This window comes from Astyanax mexicanus, chromosome 5 (assembly GCF_023375975.1).
Source record: "Astyanax mexicanus isolate ESR-SI-001 chromosome 5, AstMex3_surface, whole genome shotgun sequence".
Taxonomy (NCBI): Eukaryota; Metazoa; Chordata; class Actinopteri; order Characiformes; family Acestrorhamphidae; genus Astyanax; species Astyanax mexicanus.
Window position 1 is genome coordinate 32089893 of NC_064412.1, and position 14561 is coordinate 32104453.

At 39.9% G+C, this 14561-nt stretch overlaps 2 protein-coding genes across 6 annotated transcripts; both read right to left on the minus strand.

Annotated features, from left to right (window-relative positions):
- Positions 1-573: 573 nt before the first annotated feature.
- On the minus strand, positions 574-5473 carry LOC103042289 (mpv17-like protein). 2 transcript variants are annotated; one of them, XM_022675522.2, is made up of 4 exons: positions 4766-5473; positions 3321-3391; positions 3173-3247; positions 574-2784 (listed from the first exon to the last, which is right to left on the minus strand). In XM_022675522.2, the coding sequence occupies exons 1-4, from the start codon at positions 5067-5069 to the stop codon at positions 2629-2631; spliced, it is 606 nt and encodes a 201-aa protein (XP_022531243.1). In that variant the 5' UTR covers positions 5070-5473; the 3' UTR covers positions 574-2628. The 2 variants fall into 2 exon arrangements, with proteins under 2 accessions (XP_022531243.1, XP_007231359.2); XM_007231297.4 differs by having other exon boundaries at positions 3173-3202; positions 4766-5468.
- A 4930-nt stretch (positions 5474-10403) lies between these two features.
- Positions 10404-13679, minus strand: LOC125802156 (uncharacterized). 4 transcript variants are annotated; one of them, XM_049479164.1, is made up of 4 exons: positions 13526-13679; positions 13317-13386; positions 13169-13242; positions 10404-13078 (listed from the first exon to the last, which is right to left on the minus strand). In XM_049479164.1, the coding sequence occupies exon 4, from the start codon at positions 12654-12656 to the stop codon at positions 11508-11510; it is 1149 nt and encodes a 382-aa protein (XP_049335121.1). In that variant the 5' UTR covers positions 12657-13078; positions 13169-13242; positions 13317-13386; positions 13526-13679; the 3' UTR covers positions 10404-11507. The 4 variants fall into 4 exon arrangements, with proteins under 4 accessions (XP_049335121.1, XP_049335119.1, XP_049335120.1 ...); XM_049479162.1 differs by having other exon boundaries at positions 13169-13386; XM_049479163.1 differs by having other exon boundaries at positions 13317-13679.
- Positions 13680-14561: the final 882 nt, after the last annotated feature.

Consider the following 14561-nt stretch of genomic DNA (forward strand, 5'->3'; position numbering starts at 1 on the left):
ATGTAAAAAAAATCATATAAAGATAAAAAAAAAACAATGAGAAAAAGTATTGACTGGTCCGGTATAATTTCCTGTCAAATATGCTTGCAATAAAGAATAGAGAAGACAATTTAAGTAAAATTTGGCATTTAATTTAATCATGTTGAATTGTTTGGTCATTGTGGCCATGCTCTGTTTAAGGACATGGTGGATAAATTAACCTCAGATTTACCTCAGCTAAATATAAAGGAAATATGAGAAATATTAAGAGAAATTTGTATTATTAATTGCTGAACATTGCTGAGCAGTAAGCTTAAGCTTCTTTAGTCCCCTAAAAAATAAAACACTGTAAAGGGATGGTTCTTTATCCCAAGATGAAAGCAAGAACAGAGGATTCTTTGACATTCTTTGATATTTTTATGAAAATAGCCAAATAAAAAATCATTGTAAAAAATCTTTAAAATATCCTAAATTAAAAAATATATATGAAACACTTAAAAATACAGAAATATACAACTTAAATAGGCTGGTATATGGAATTAAAAAACGGCATTAAAGAAAACTGTAGAAGATGTAATAACAAAAGTAAAGCCATTTAAAGCCATTTATACTTAATTTATTAATTACTATAGGAACAAAGAGGTTAATTTTCATGCAGTAAATAATATAGTTCCTCTTAGTGCTGGAACTCAAATCAGAATACAATTCAGTCTGTCATTTTTGTTGTAAGCTGCAGCAAATACAGATACAGTGCAATTTTCAAGGAAGCACAAGTAACAGCATTCTCCTGTTATAGTCACAAATTCTTGACACAAATACCTCCGAATACATTATTTAACACATTATTAATACTAAAACATTTGTTACGAATTAAAGACAAAAGCTGCCGCTGTAAGAAAACGGAATGCATATGATTCTGACATTCATGAGGCGCATTTGGCCCAATTGAGTTTAGTACGTTTCATTAAATTCTTATCTAAAATGTATAACAATAACTTTAAATATATTTTTCAACATATACGCATAAAATACTAATACAATAAGGCAGTATTTTTTTAAGTGTATCAGATATACTTTCTTAGATATTAAACCTTTTTCCAGTTCTGATCTTTCAGTGGTTAAATGCTTAATAACATACGAGTGCATGCAAACATCAATGAAGTATTACAAAATGTATAGATTTTTTTGCTGCTGACAGTAAGCAACAGTAACAGTATAAACTGGCAACAGTAAAAACATTGAAATCAAAATTTTGTTTTTGTACCAACACTTTTCTAAAACATTTCTAGAAAAAAACAGCAACACATGACGGAATTTACCAAACTGAATTAATATATGTCCATCACATACATTGTTCTTGTAGATAATACAAGCATGAACCATTAAAACTGTAAAACAAACAAACAAAAAAGATGAATGCATTTATACTTTTATGGATGTCTTGATCTATTGTTTTTGCCCAACTGATTTAGATTTTCCTAATGCTGAATATCAGCTGATCTTGAGTGCATCACCTAAACATGCTACTCAGGACTTGTATCAATAAATATAGTACTCTGGAAAATACGTATACACTTGTAAAATCTTGAATGAATAAGTTCCTTATATGCACAGCAAGTGTTTATTTACTCAATACAGTACTTATATACAGTCAATGGTTTTGCCCATGAGAAGGTGTGTGTGTTTGTGTGTGAGAGGCAAAGGCCACATTTCATCTTTGTTCAAAATCACAAATGTAGTGAATATTGTCTTGTCTTATCAAAAACTGTCACACAGTGCTGTTCATCATTAATACAGGATGGAAATATTGGTAACTGTCTAATGCTGATTATATATATATAATGCTGATTTAAATATATATGTGTTAATACCAATATGATTATGCTAACTTTCTGCATTGGTACTTTCAAATAAAAATTGTTACAGCAACTATAAGGTTACTTACTAGTCCAGAAAACGTTTTCTTAAATATACAAAAACCCAAATATAGGCGGAGCAATTCTGCGCTTCTCAGCAGAGGACAGAGGACGTGAAGGTGCGCGAGCAGGTAATTTAATGGAACAGCAATGATATTTTCTTTTGTATTCGCATTGACTGTGCGGTGTGCTTGCATTACCAGTATAGCAATGAACATCTGATCTGACAGTTGACTGTTCTCTTGGCTCAGAGGCGCATCTGTGTTTTCCGTTGCCAAGATTGCAATACACCAGATATGTACCACACCTCATGAACACACCTCATTTCGAATATAGATATATTTGTAAGCTCTGTCACTATTTAAATGACACAGAGACACTTTGTAAACATAGACTGTTGGTGAGGTATAAGATAGCAATGAGCATCACAACAGACCTTGCAAGGGCGTAAGATATAACTAGTGTTCTTTAAAATCAAGTAATTTACAGAAGGCAAATTTTAAAAAAAAGAAGAAAAAACAAAAGACTTATATTAGCAGGCCACAATACTCTTGATATATTTATGGAACTACATCTGTATCTGTATCTATTATGATACAGATGATCATATCCAAATGTATAATTACGGAGAATTCTTTAAAATTCTTTTGATGCAACGTAAGCATAAATGCTTGTCCATACACTGTGGATCAGGACTTTTACAATCAATTGTTTCTGCTGGTCTCCTGTGTCTTCACTTTTTTTTCAGCTGGTGTATCCAGTCGAGAGCTGCTGTCATGGTGCCATCCCCTTTCTGCAGTGAGAAGCAGAGGAATGTGGCCCAGACGAAAGCACAGCAGCCTGTGAAGATAGTGCGCAGGTACAGGGGGACCAGGGAGAAGTTCAGGAACTGGACGAGAGAGAAAGAGAGAGGGGGGAGGGGTTTCCAGTGCTTGTTAAAAATTAACAAGTTGCCATTATATGAAATTGTTAGCCATAACAATAAAACCAATGAAAGGTAAAGTGAAGAACATTGATTATCTGCTTTCACTAGTACATGTCAAGTCTTAGGCAGCAGCCAGTTCTCGTAGAGTGTCCCTAATGGTTGGTATCTACCAAAAGTGCTCCAAGGAGAGGAAAACTGGTGAACTGACAGTCATGGACTCTCATCTTATAGGATCTACTGGGAAATCTGGATGCCAGGTACCACACGATATTTTCAGAGTCTTGTGGAGTCCATGCTTTGACAGATAAAAACAATTGACTAACAATGATAACTGATCAAGATAGAATGTTACCTGCATAAATGGCCAGTACATGAGTCCGGTCTGCAACACAGAAAACAAAAATAAAATTGTAGAAAACTGGGTTTTCTACAATTTTTTTTGGTTAAATATAAAAGAAGTTTATGCTAAAATATCATCAAAATATGTCAACAAAAAAGACCTTGTATGTGTTGAGGAACTTCTTTTTCCAGTCCTCTAGTATGTCATTCTTCCCTTCTAAAAAGCTTACCCCTGGAAAGATCAGTCAGACAAACAGATCAATAACAATGCAATACCATCTCAAAATTAATTGATTAAATTTTGCATGTGACAATATTTTAAATGGGACGATGGACAAAAGTATTGGAGCGCCTGTTTGTTCATTGTTTCTTTCCAAATGAAGGGTATGATTTGTTTTTTTCTGAAATAATTGTTTCGATTTGACTCCCCAGCTTATCCAAACATACATTCCAGACCCCTTGCTACAAAGCTCAGTTCTAGGGAACATTATACCCCTCTAGCCCATGCCTGGCATTCAGCCAAAGGTAATATACAGCAAATACAGTGATCTCATTTAATATGTGGAGAGGTTGGAAGTCCTGAGAACTTGATGCCGAACCTATGCTCCCAGATAACATGCCCAAACCAGAAGGTTTATCTAAATGTGAACCATCTGGGCACAGGGCTGCAACTAATGATTATGGTGATAATTTTGGTTGTGCCCTCCATCAACTGGCGGTTCTAGGGGCGGGGCCATAGGGACATTGGCCGCAGCTAAAATCCGATTGTGCCCCTGTCCTATCACTCATCTGTCCTTTGCCTAAGAGAGATGGGTGAATGCAATTCCATAACCAAACACTACAGGCGCTAAAGAGCACAATAGGAATGTACAGCGTGTTAAATCTTATGTAGTAGAAATGTTTTGAACTGACAGTATTTGTAAAGTAAAAAAGTTATAAAAAGGTATGCATTTTCCCACATGCTGCGTGATGCAGAGTTTTTTGTTTATATGAAGTGAAATACATGTAAAATTGAGTTTTTTGGAGTTGTGACAACTTTTTTTGGACATTTTGGGAAAAAAGTTTTATACAAAAATATAAATTCTGCAATCAAAATTGTAGATTATATAAACATGAAAGCAAAGAAATTAAGCAGAAGCAAACAAGAGATTTCTGACAAAAACTATTTTTGTAGCAAAATCCACAAATCCACAAAAAAAGCAAAGACTGGCATACGCAAATAATTTTGAAAACTGCAAAAAAAATAACAGTTGAATTTGTAACATACATTTTTTTCTTATTTCTTAAAAATTTTATTTCAGATTTTTATCATTGCCCTTTACTTGCACTGCCTCTATCTACGTCCAGTGCATGTTTTACAGCACCTGTTACCTTATTTTCCGGTCTTTGCCTTAACATATTATTAAAGCTTTTTGTATTCTCCATCATTTTATAAACAGCCCATACCACTCTTCTACCGCGTTCCTGTACCCAGCACTTCATGTAGTGTATTTTAACTGAAAGCTAACGATTAATCCACACTGACATTTTAAGTTAAAATTGATTCGTCGTCAATTATTATGTCGACTAACCGTCCACACATGAGCGTGCTGGACGGAACACTGACCTGTGTAAAACACGCTCGTGGCTAAAGGTGCCGCCACCGTCTGGTCCAGCAGCAGCTTCCTCAGCACCATGCTGACCGAGTTCCCGGGAAACCTCCGCTCCAAAAAGCGCAGCCACAGGAAGCTGAAGTTGCCATGGAAACCAAAAGCCACCACGGCCACATTTCTGGTGCGGCCCCAGTCCAGCTTCTCGGAGCCGGAGAGGCACTGCTGGGCGAGGTCCCCGCCAGCGAACAGGCAGCCGTACACGGTCACATTACTCACCCAGGGAAACGATTTAATGTGTTTTAGAAGCGCCTTTAGCATTCCAGCGATAAACACAGCCTCCACTGACCTGATAAACAGGGGAGACGGTCGCCTTTACGGCCGATAAAATGGCGAGAGAACATCCCACATCCCTCTTTGAACGGTTTAAGGTTTAACTGAACGTTTTCTGAGTGAGAACTGCGTGTGTTTATTTAGTTAGGAAGATAGTAAGACCACAGGTTAGAGAACAGAAATCTCCTTCCTCATTCAGTGGTGGGACAAGCCCTGTCAGTCAGCGCTGCCGCGTTGTTTCCCCACACGTTTTCGGACAGGCCCCGCCCCCCTCCGCTCGGATTGGCTGGTTCTTTATTCGGGTTACTGACTGCACACCGCTAGATGGAGCCCGCGAGAGCCTCCTCAGTGAGTGAGGGTGAAAGAAGCTAAATGGCTAAAACTCAGTTGAATTCTGTCAACTTGTCTGAAATTTTCATTCAGTTCTAGAAAGTAGAGTCAAGTTAGTAAAGAAAACCTGTGTAATCTGTGTATAACTGAGTGCTGACCGGTTGGTGAGCTGATGGGGGAGCACGCGAGCGAATCCTCAATAACATTGTGTGAATTTGTGTTTGTTTATCTGACTTCATTTACAGAATGAAGGAGTGCTGCGTTAAAAGTAGCTCATACTGTATTTTTTGCTTCTATAGGTCTGTTCCATCCATTTAACCATTCAAACGCTTAGATTAATGTTGTACGTTCCATTAAAAGATTCTGACCCGATTTCTAGAAAAAAATGTTAAAAGTAGTTAGAAAATTGCTGTGTAATTTATGTAACATTATGATTTTAACACTCGCTCACTGATTATTTAGTACGCCTCGCTAACGTGAGCTTTTTAATAATTTAATTTAATTTTAATAATAGGAAACGTATCTGCTGCTGCTGTGTACTGGAAGCTGTTCGCTCCGCCAGGTTTGGAAGAGCGCTTGAAGCTGGCAGGGTGGGCGTGGTCAGTCTCAAATGAGGGTTACCGTCATTCCAAAATCAGGTGACCAATGGAGATTTAGAGGAACGCCTTTTTCTAAGCCCCGACCACCCGTGAAAACTGTGCCAAAAACAGCACAAAAATAAAGCAGAAGCAATATCTTCAGCAGCAAAATCCATAAAATCGAAATCAAAGACTGGCAAAACCCAATCTAAAATACTTTTCAAATAACTGCAAATAATAATGTCAAATATGTAACACTAAGCAGGTTCTGAACAAAAAGATGAATCAACCGAAATGGGAGGGCAAATTAATTTGAAACAGCTTTTACCTTTATTTAATCCAAAAATACTCAATTGTAAAAAAACAGCATCAATGATAGAATCATTAGGCCAATTTACTAAAAATATACAACAAACAGATACTAGCAAAATATATGTTTCACAGTGATAAAACAGTGACATAGATTAAATCTGCAATCAAGAAAAAAACAAAATTAATATATTTTACCTCCTTGCAGAATATACAGGTTCACTGTATTTATCTTCAAAAAAACAACCTACCATATACAGCAACCATGACAACCATAAGAATCTCATGTGGGCTCCACACCAAAGTTATACACCAAAATCAGCACCTACAGATCACATAATACACCATTAAGCATACATGCTCAGAATTTCCCCCTTTAAACTCCTACTGAATACTAACCCTTTAAATGCAGCCACAGCTCCCCTCAGTGGCCAGCAATCCCCAGCACAATAGAGTGTTTCCCTCTGAGCTACAAACAATAACAACTACATTTAATTATAGACACTAAAAGACCGTTTCTGCTTCACACAGAGCCATGCTGACTACCTATACATTAAAAATGGGTTTAATGCTCAGAGTAAGCACAATAAAAACGCTATTTTACTTACTTTTAGTGTTCCCAGAGCCCACGCAGCATGGCCGAGTACACACACACTACTGACCCACTGGCTGCCGCCATTCCTAGCTTACGCTACAGCCCTCAGCTACCGTAATAGACGCAGTAGCGCCCCTACCGTAATGCACTTAATATGGGAGCCCATTACATCTACCCCCCCACGAAACAAATCATCGCCTCGATGATGAAAGAGAAGAAGAAAAACAATAATAACCTTCTGAGAAAAAAACAAGTAATAATAATAATAATAATAATAAGATCAAACAAAGCAACAAAAAACTACTATCAGGAACAAACAAACAAACAAACAACAAAAAAAAATTTAATAATAATAATAATGACAAAAATTAATAGAAACCAAGCATGACACTGCATTCACCTACAGGGTCTCTTCTACCTGTCCCAAACTGGTTACTACAGCAGACAAAACGTCTTTCAGGATGTTTAAGCAAACCACACTAACATGTGCACCTAAGTGAGCCTCATTCTCCCCCATGTTTCCCTTCACTGACCTAGGCAAATGGAAAGGATTTGTATGCTTCCCTGCTGTATGCCTACAAGATCGACGTACTGGCTCTTGAGATGTTACCCGATTTATCTCCTCACTTTGGCTACGAGCCTCCCCCATATCACTACTCTCACTATCATGGCCATCTAACAGATCAACAGGTGCGTCTTCACTTCCCTCAGAGGACGATGACCCCATTCCTAGCTCTTCATTGTCCATCGTTCTAGACTCCATCAGACTTCTGTCACTAGACGCTGTCCTCACTTCCCTCCTAACCCATAAGGGTTCCGTTTCATCCTCAGAGGAAATCTCACAATCCTCCACCATGGGGTCATGCCGAGCTCTCGCATTAACATCCTCAAACTCCAGTTCAGAGCTACATGGGCGCAGTTCGGTTCTATGGATATTCTTAGGAGCCGAAGAGCCATCAATAGGGGCAACAGTATATACTGCCTTGTTTGCATCTGGCCGGGATAGTACACGAAATGGAATAGTCATCCATAGATCTTGTATCTTGTGTCTCCCTTGAAAATTGTGATTCCTACGATACACAAGTTGCCCGATCTGTAATGAACTATCAGGAGTCGGGGCCCCATGATACTTCTTTCGTAAAGCTGCTGCGTGTTGCAGCTGCACTCTTGCTTGCTGAAACGCCCCCTGCAGACGATTCTGATGCTCCAGGATCCAATCCTCTCTGGTCCCTGAAAAATCCTCTACTGGCGTACCCAGCAGAATGTCAATGGGTAAATTGGGCGGCTGACCAAACATTAGAAAATATGGGGTAAACCCAGTACTAGCATGCTCAGTGGTGTTGTAGGCGAATACCACGTCAGGAAGATACTCTACCCATCTTCTCTTTTTAGCAGGTGGTAAAGTCCTAAGAAGATCATGAAGGGTTCTGTTAAACCTTTCACACTGCCCATTTCCTTGGGGCCTATATGGTGTTGTTCGGGTTTGCTTTATATTGTACAATTTGCAAAGACAATGAATCACTTCAGCTTCAAAACACCTCCCCTGATCTGAATGGATCCTCTGCGGGACACCATATTTGTGAATCCACTCCCTCACCAAAGCTTTGGCAACAGTAATAGCTTTCTGATCTCTTGTGGGGACTGCAACAGTGTACTTAGAGAACACATCCGTAAACACCAAAATATTTTCCCGCCCATCACTGGAGGGCTCCAGAACAGTAAAATCCATGGCAATCACTTCCAGGGGTTTTGATGCCATTAAACTCCCCATTTCTGTAATTACTCGTGGCAATGGGGCCTTGGCTACTGTACATCTCTCACAATTTTTGCAATAATTCTCAATGTCCTGATGCATCCCAGGCCAATAACACCTAGACCTTACCAACTTAAAAGTCCTCTCCACCCCCTGGTGCCCATGCTCATCATGCATACAATGGAGGATCTTTTTCTGTAAAAGTTTAGGTAACACTAATTGTCTCACATAGCCACATTGAGTATCAGTGAAATGGCGATAAAGAACCCCCTCCTCTTTCTTTAGCTTATCCCACTGTCTAACCAGCTCTAAAGTCCTTCCCTCTTCCGTGGCCCTCTCAGCCCTATTGGGCTTTACCCCTCGTGTCCAATACTTCTGAAAAGATGATATTATGGGGTCTGCTTTTTGTTGGGCTACCAGAAAACTGTTCTGATAGACAGGGAAAGTAGACATAGTGCCTTGTTCATTAACAAAAGCAGCTTCTGCTACCCCAGCTGCACCTCCAACAGGATTCCCCTCCAAAGAAATCCGTGCCTGCCTAGAAAGTGCATCAGCATTGCCATTCTGTTTACCTGGCCTATACTGGATGTCAAAATCAAATCTAGCCAATTCAGAAACCCACCGCTGTTCAATAGCCCCGAGTCTAGCAGTCTTTAAATGACTCAGTGGGTTATTATCAGTAAACACCGTAAACTGATGGCCCAAAAGGTATTCACGGAACTTATCTGTGACAGCCCACTTCAGGGCCAGGAGCTCCAACTTCATGGCACTATAGTTTTCCATATTTCTTTCTGATGGCCTTAATCCACGGCTGGCATATGCTATTGGCCTTCTTCCCTGGTCTCCATCTTGGGAAAGTACTGCCCCCAGTCCCTGATGACTTGCATCAATTTCTACAAAAAATGGCTTTGAAAAATCTGCATAAGCTAGTACTGGGGCTGACACTAATTTATGCTTTAGCTGCTGGAATGCCTCTTCGCACTCTCCAGTCCACGACTGTGCAAAGGAAAGACATGGTCTGCGCTGTTTTGCTTTATAAGAAGTAGCACCTGACAAAGCATGCAACGGGGCTGCAATCCGTGAAAAATCTTTCACAAAGCGCCGATAGTAACCAGCGAAACCAGGAAACGATCTCACCTCTGTATTATTTTTAGGACATGGCCACTCCGCCACCGCTCTGACCTTCTCTGGATCTGTGGATACCCCATCTGCCGAAATGACATGTCCCAGGTATGACACTTGCCGCTGAAAGAAGGAGCATTTGCTCCACTTCACTTTAAGGCCACATTCTCTAAACCGGGACAATACTAGTTGAAGCTTCAGCAGATGCTGCTCAAAAGAAGTAGAGAACACCACAACATCATCCAAATAAAGTAACAAAGACTGGAAATGTTGATCTCCCAGGATTCTCTCCATTAGACGCTGGAAAGTTCCTGGAGCATTGCATAACCCAAAAGGCATTCTATTGCATTCATATAAGCCAAAAGGTGTGCAAAATGCAGTCTTGTGCCTATCCTCCTCAGCCACCACCACTTGATTATAGCCGCTAGCGAGATCCAGAGTTGAGAACCACTGAGCACCACTTAAAGCATCCATAGATTCTTCAATTCTTGGAAGAGGGTAGGCATCTTTCCGAGTTTTCCAATTCAATTGTCTATAGTCCACACACATCCTTAACGCTCCATCCTTCTTCTTCACAATCACAAGAGGTGAGGAGTATGGGCTGCTACTCTCCCTAATGACACCTCACTCCAGTAGCTGTCTAATGTGGGCTTTGACTTCCTCATATTGACTGGGAGGAAGCCTTCTATAGCGCTGCTTTACTGGAGCATTATCAATCAGGGGTATCTGGTGTTGGATTAAATCTGTACACCCCAAGTCATTATCACTATATGCAAAAACATCTGCATATTCTCTTAATAATTCTATTGCTTGCCTAGACTGAAGCTCTGATAAATGTGGACTATCCAGGTTAAGTGCTTCCTTGCTGGTACCCCCTTGCTGATCACCAACTGCAGCCTCATGTAAACCTACAAACACCTGCACCTCACCACAAGTCAACTCCTGAAATTGCACTGACTGTCCTCCCCCTGCAACAATGTCCCCTTGAACTAGACGTGCTATACGTGTATGTGGTTGTAAAGTTCTATCAATAGAGCCCACATTGACTACTGGCACCATTAGCTGCCCACCCTCAACCCACACATACGCAGACGCCACAAAAAGGTTAGTTGGCAAAACCCCTTCGTCCAATTCCAATCCTTCTACTAACGCAGAATACCCTGTAGTCAACGTACTTTGAAAACCAGTGGCTGGGACTAAGCACATGGACCCTGCAGGTACCACAACAGCCGATGTAGACATTACTTTAACAAAGCCTTCAGACAACACAGGACATTTTTTCAATGAAAGATTAATCTTACAAGGCAACAATTCACTGCATTCCTTTATTACATTCATGCCAAGCAGGCCAGGGACAATTTCTCTTTTTGACTTAGTTAGAGGGTCTACAGAGTCTTTTACAACCAGTATTCCACATTGGGGAATAACTTTTCCCATAACTTTAAGGTCCATTTGCAAAAAACCCAAATATGGTATGGAGAGACCATTTGCTGCTTTTAAGGTCAACCACCCACAATTTTTCAACAGATCCTCACCTCTACATGCAAAATGTTCTTCAAAAAAACTCTCTGTAATAATGGTGACCATGGATCCAGTGTCCAACAAACAAGGGACCACAACACCACCCATATCTACTTCAATTACTGGTGTTGGTCCCATCAAAGTGCTAAGTACCTCTTTAGAAGGACTAATAATGTCTCCTGAGCCTGGCTGCCCCCCACCTGTAAGTTGGCTCTGCACTACAGGGGGCTGAAGTTTCCCTGCTGCTCCTGCACCTGCCCCACAACCCGTGTCTGTTCTGGAAGTACTCCTTGACTATAATTCAAATCTGGGTTAGTGGCTCCTGCTCGACATAACCTAGCAATATGACCAACCCCTTGACATTTAAAACATATTGGCCTACCAGCAGAATCAAACCTAGGTTCCTGTCTTAATCGCCCCATACGCCTACCTTTCTGCATTTGTAGAGCTTCTACCTTCTGTGTAAGTCCTTCCAGCTTCTCCTCCTGTTTCTTTAACATATCCCTAAATTCAGAAATGAAAGAATCAAGGTTAGAAGTACTACCAATAACCCTTGCACATTCAACTCCCTCTGCCCCCATTTCATGTACATGAGCATTTTTCCCACTCATCTGACCATCCTCCCAAAACAATATTGCTTCTCTACGAAGGGAGCTAAACCTAGTCTCGGGGTCCTGTCGAATCAACCTTTTCAGTTCCCTGCGCAAAAATGGGTCCCTTACATTCTCTGCAAACTGGTTTCGTACTGTTTGGTCACTGCACAGTTCCACTCCCCCATTACACCTATTAATATCCTCAGACAGAGACAGCAAAGCATGTGAGAACTCTCGTAAGCCCTCTCCTTCCTTCTGTTTCCTATCGAAAAATCTCTTTTGGGCAATTGTAAGTGAAAATGGCTGTCCATATGCTTCTTTCAATGTATCCAGTATTAAAGTAGGATTTCTCCTAATCTCAATGGAGCTATGTCTAATCTCCTGCTTTGCCTCACCTTCTAAATGATCATAAAGAAAAGCTGCTTGCTCCCTTGCCCCATAACGCCGAAAATTAAATGAACATTGTAATTCATCTACCCACTCATGGAAGGGCATGGTACCTGGTTGACCCGAAAATATTACATTCTTTTTATCCTTAGGTACATACATCACTTCAACTGAGGTAACCAAATTACTTGCAGGAGCAGACACAGCAGGTGAAGGTGGGCAAGAACTTTGTGGGCTCTTAGCTTTCCCAGGTGGAGTCTGTCCCTTGCCCAATAACTGGGCGGTCAGTACATCATTTTGATTTTTCAATCTATCCATCTCAGTCTTTTCTCTGACCAGTCTTTCACGTAAGGCCGTTAACTCCTCTTCTAGCTCCACAACAGACATCCTGTACCTTGGAGTCTTCTAATGTGGTCCAATGTTAGGGCTTCCCACCAGAGTTACACTGTCTTCTATCTATGTCACTGTTTTATATACTATGATACTAACTTCAAACTATATGCCAACCCACAGACAAAAAAAAAAAAGAAATAAAAAAAAAGAAAAGAAAATAATTATAATAATAAACAACTGTTCGTGACGCCAAAACTGTAACACTAAGCAGGTTCTGAACAAAAAGATGAATCAACCGAAATGGGAGGGCAAATTAATTTGAAACAGCTTTTACCTTTATTTAATCCAAAAATACTCAATTGTAAAAAAACAGCATCAATGATAGAATCATTAGGCCAATTTACTAAAAATATACAACAAACAGATACTAGCAAAATATATGTTTCACAGTGATAAAACAGTGACATAGATTAAATCTGCAATCAAGAAAAAAACAAAATTAATATATTTTACCTCCTTGCAGAATATACAGGTTCACTGTATTTATCTTCAAAAAAACAACCTACCATATACAGCAACCATGACAACCATAAGAATCTCATGTGGGCTCCACACCAAAGTTATACACCAAAATCAGCACCTACAGATCACATAATACACCATTAAGCATACATGCTCAGAATTTCCCCCTTTAAACTCCTACTGAATACTAACCCTTTAAATGCAGCCACAGCTCCCCTCAGTGGCCAGCAATCCCCAGCACAATAGAGTGTTTCCCTCTGAGCTACAAACAATAACAACTACATTTAATTATAGACACTAAAAGACCGTTTCTGCTTCACACAGAGCCATGCTGACTACCTATACATTAAAAATGGGTTTAATGCTCAGAGTAAGCACAATAAAAACGCTATTTTACTTACTTTTAGTGTTCCCAGAGCCCACGCAGCATGGCCGAGTACACACACACTACTGACCCACTGGCTGCCGCCATTCCTAGCTTACGCTACAGCCCTCAGCTACCGTAATAGACGCAGTAGCGCCCCTACCGTAATGCACTTAATATGGGAGCCCATTACAAATATATAGATTCTTCTTTTTTGAATTGGCAACATACACTTTTCCTTTTGATTCTTATCATTTTGATTGTGGATTTTATTTTTTTGCGTAAACTTTTGGAACAAATTTAACTCCATCAGTGACTTGCAGACGCTATGGCCCAATGTGCTTGGGCAACTGCCCTTTTGCCGTCCTTGGCTGATATTGCCCTTCCGAGGGAGTGGGAAAAATAATACAGGCAAATATTATTTCATATTTCAAAAAGATTTTCTTTATAATTCGTAATTTTGATTGAAGTTTCATAAAACAAAGTTTTCAGAGTCAATCATTCAGATTCAGACACATTGAGAAATGGCAAAAGGGAGGGGCACGGGCGTAGCGGGGGACACGCAGCACGCTTCACTATAAAAAAAAAACAAAAGCGCAGCACACGACCGGGCGGCGATTCAGCCGACTAGCAGAGACCCTAAAGATGCCGTAGGAGTAGAGCGACTGCCCTGAAGGTGAGCTTCAAATGTAGCCTTCACAGTATTACAAGACATGATCACAATAAACTTCTCTAAAATCTGATGTTGTCGAGTTTAGGACGTTTAGTGATCCTAAATAATCTGACAGTCCCCTACTGTACCACGTTTAGGTAGCAAAAAAAAAAAAAACGGGTTAGAGCAACTGCCCTTCAAGATTTCTGTGCACGTCCCTGATACTAATTTTTTTCGGGTCCGAATTTTTTTTGAGGCAGTTTTTTCAGGTCCCAATTTCTATGGTGACAATTTTTTTTCGGGTCCCAAAATTTTTTTGATAAAATTTTTTGTTGTGTCCGAAAATTTTTGAAAACGAAGTTTTTTCAGGTCCCAAATTATTTTAGTGACTATTTATTTTTCGGGTACAAATTTTTTTTGG

Excerpts from the sequence above, each read along its gene's own strand:
- LOC125802156 (XM_049479164.1), bottom strand. The coding sequence starts at position 12,656 with ATGTCTGTTGTGGAGCTAGAAGAGGAGTTAACGGCCTTACGTGAAAGA.
- LOC103042289 (XM_022675522.2), bottom strand. The coding sequence starts at position 5,069 with ATGCTAAAGGCGCTTCTAAAACACATTAAATCGTTTCCCTGGGTGAGT. Across the intron at positions 3,248-3,320 it reads AGTTCCTCAACACATACAAG|AAAACCCAGTTTTCTACAAT; the intron begins GTCTTTTTTGTT and ends AAAAAATTGTAG. Across the intron at positions 2,785-3,172 it reads TGTACTGGCCATTTATGCAG|TTCCTGAACTTCTCCCTGGT; the intron begins GTAACATTCTAT and ends TCTCTCGTCCAG.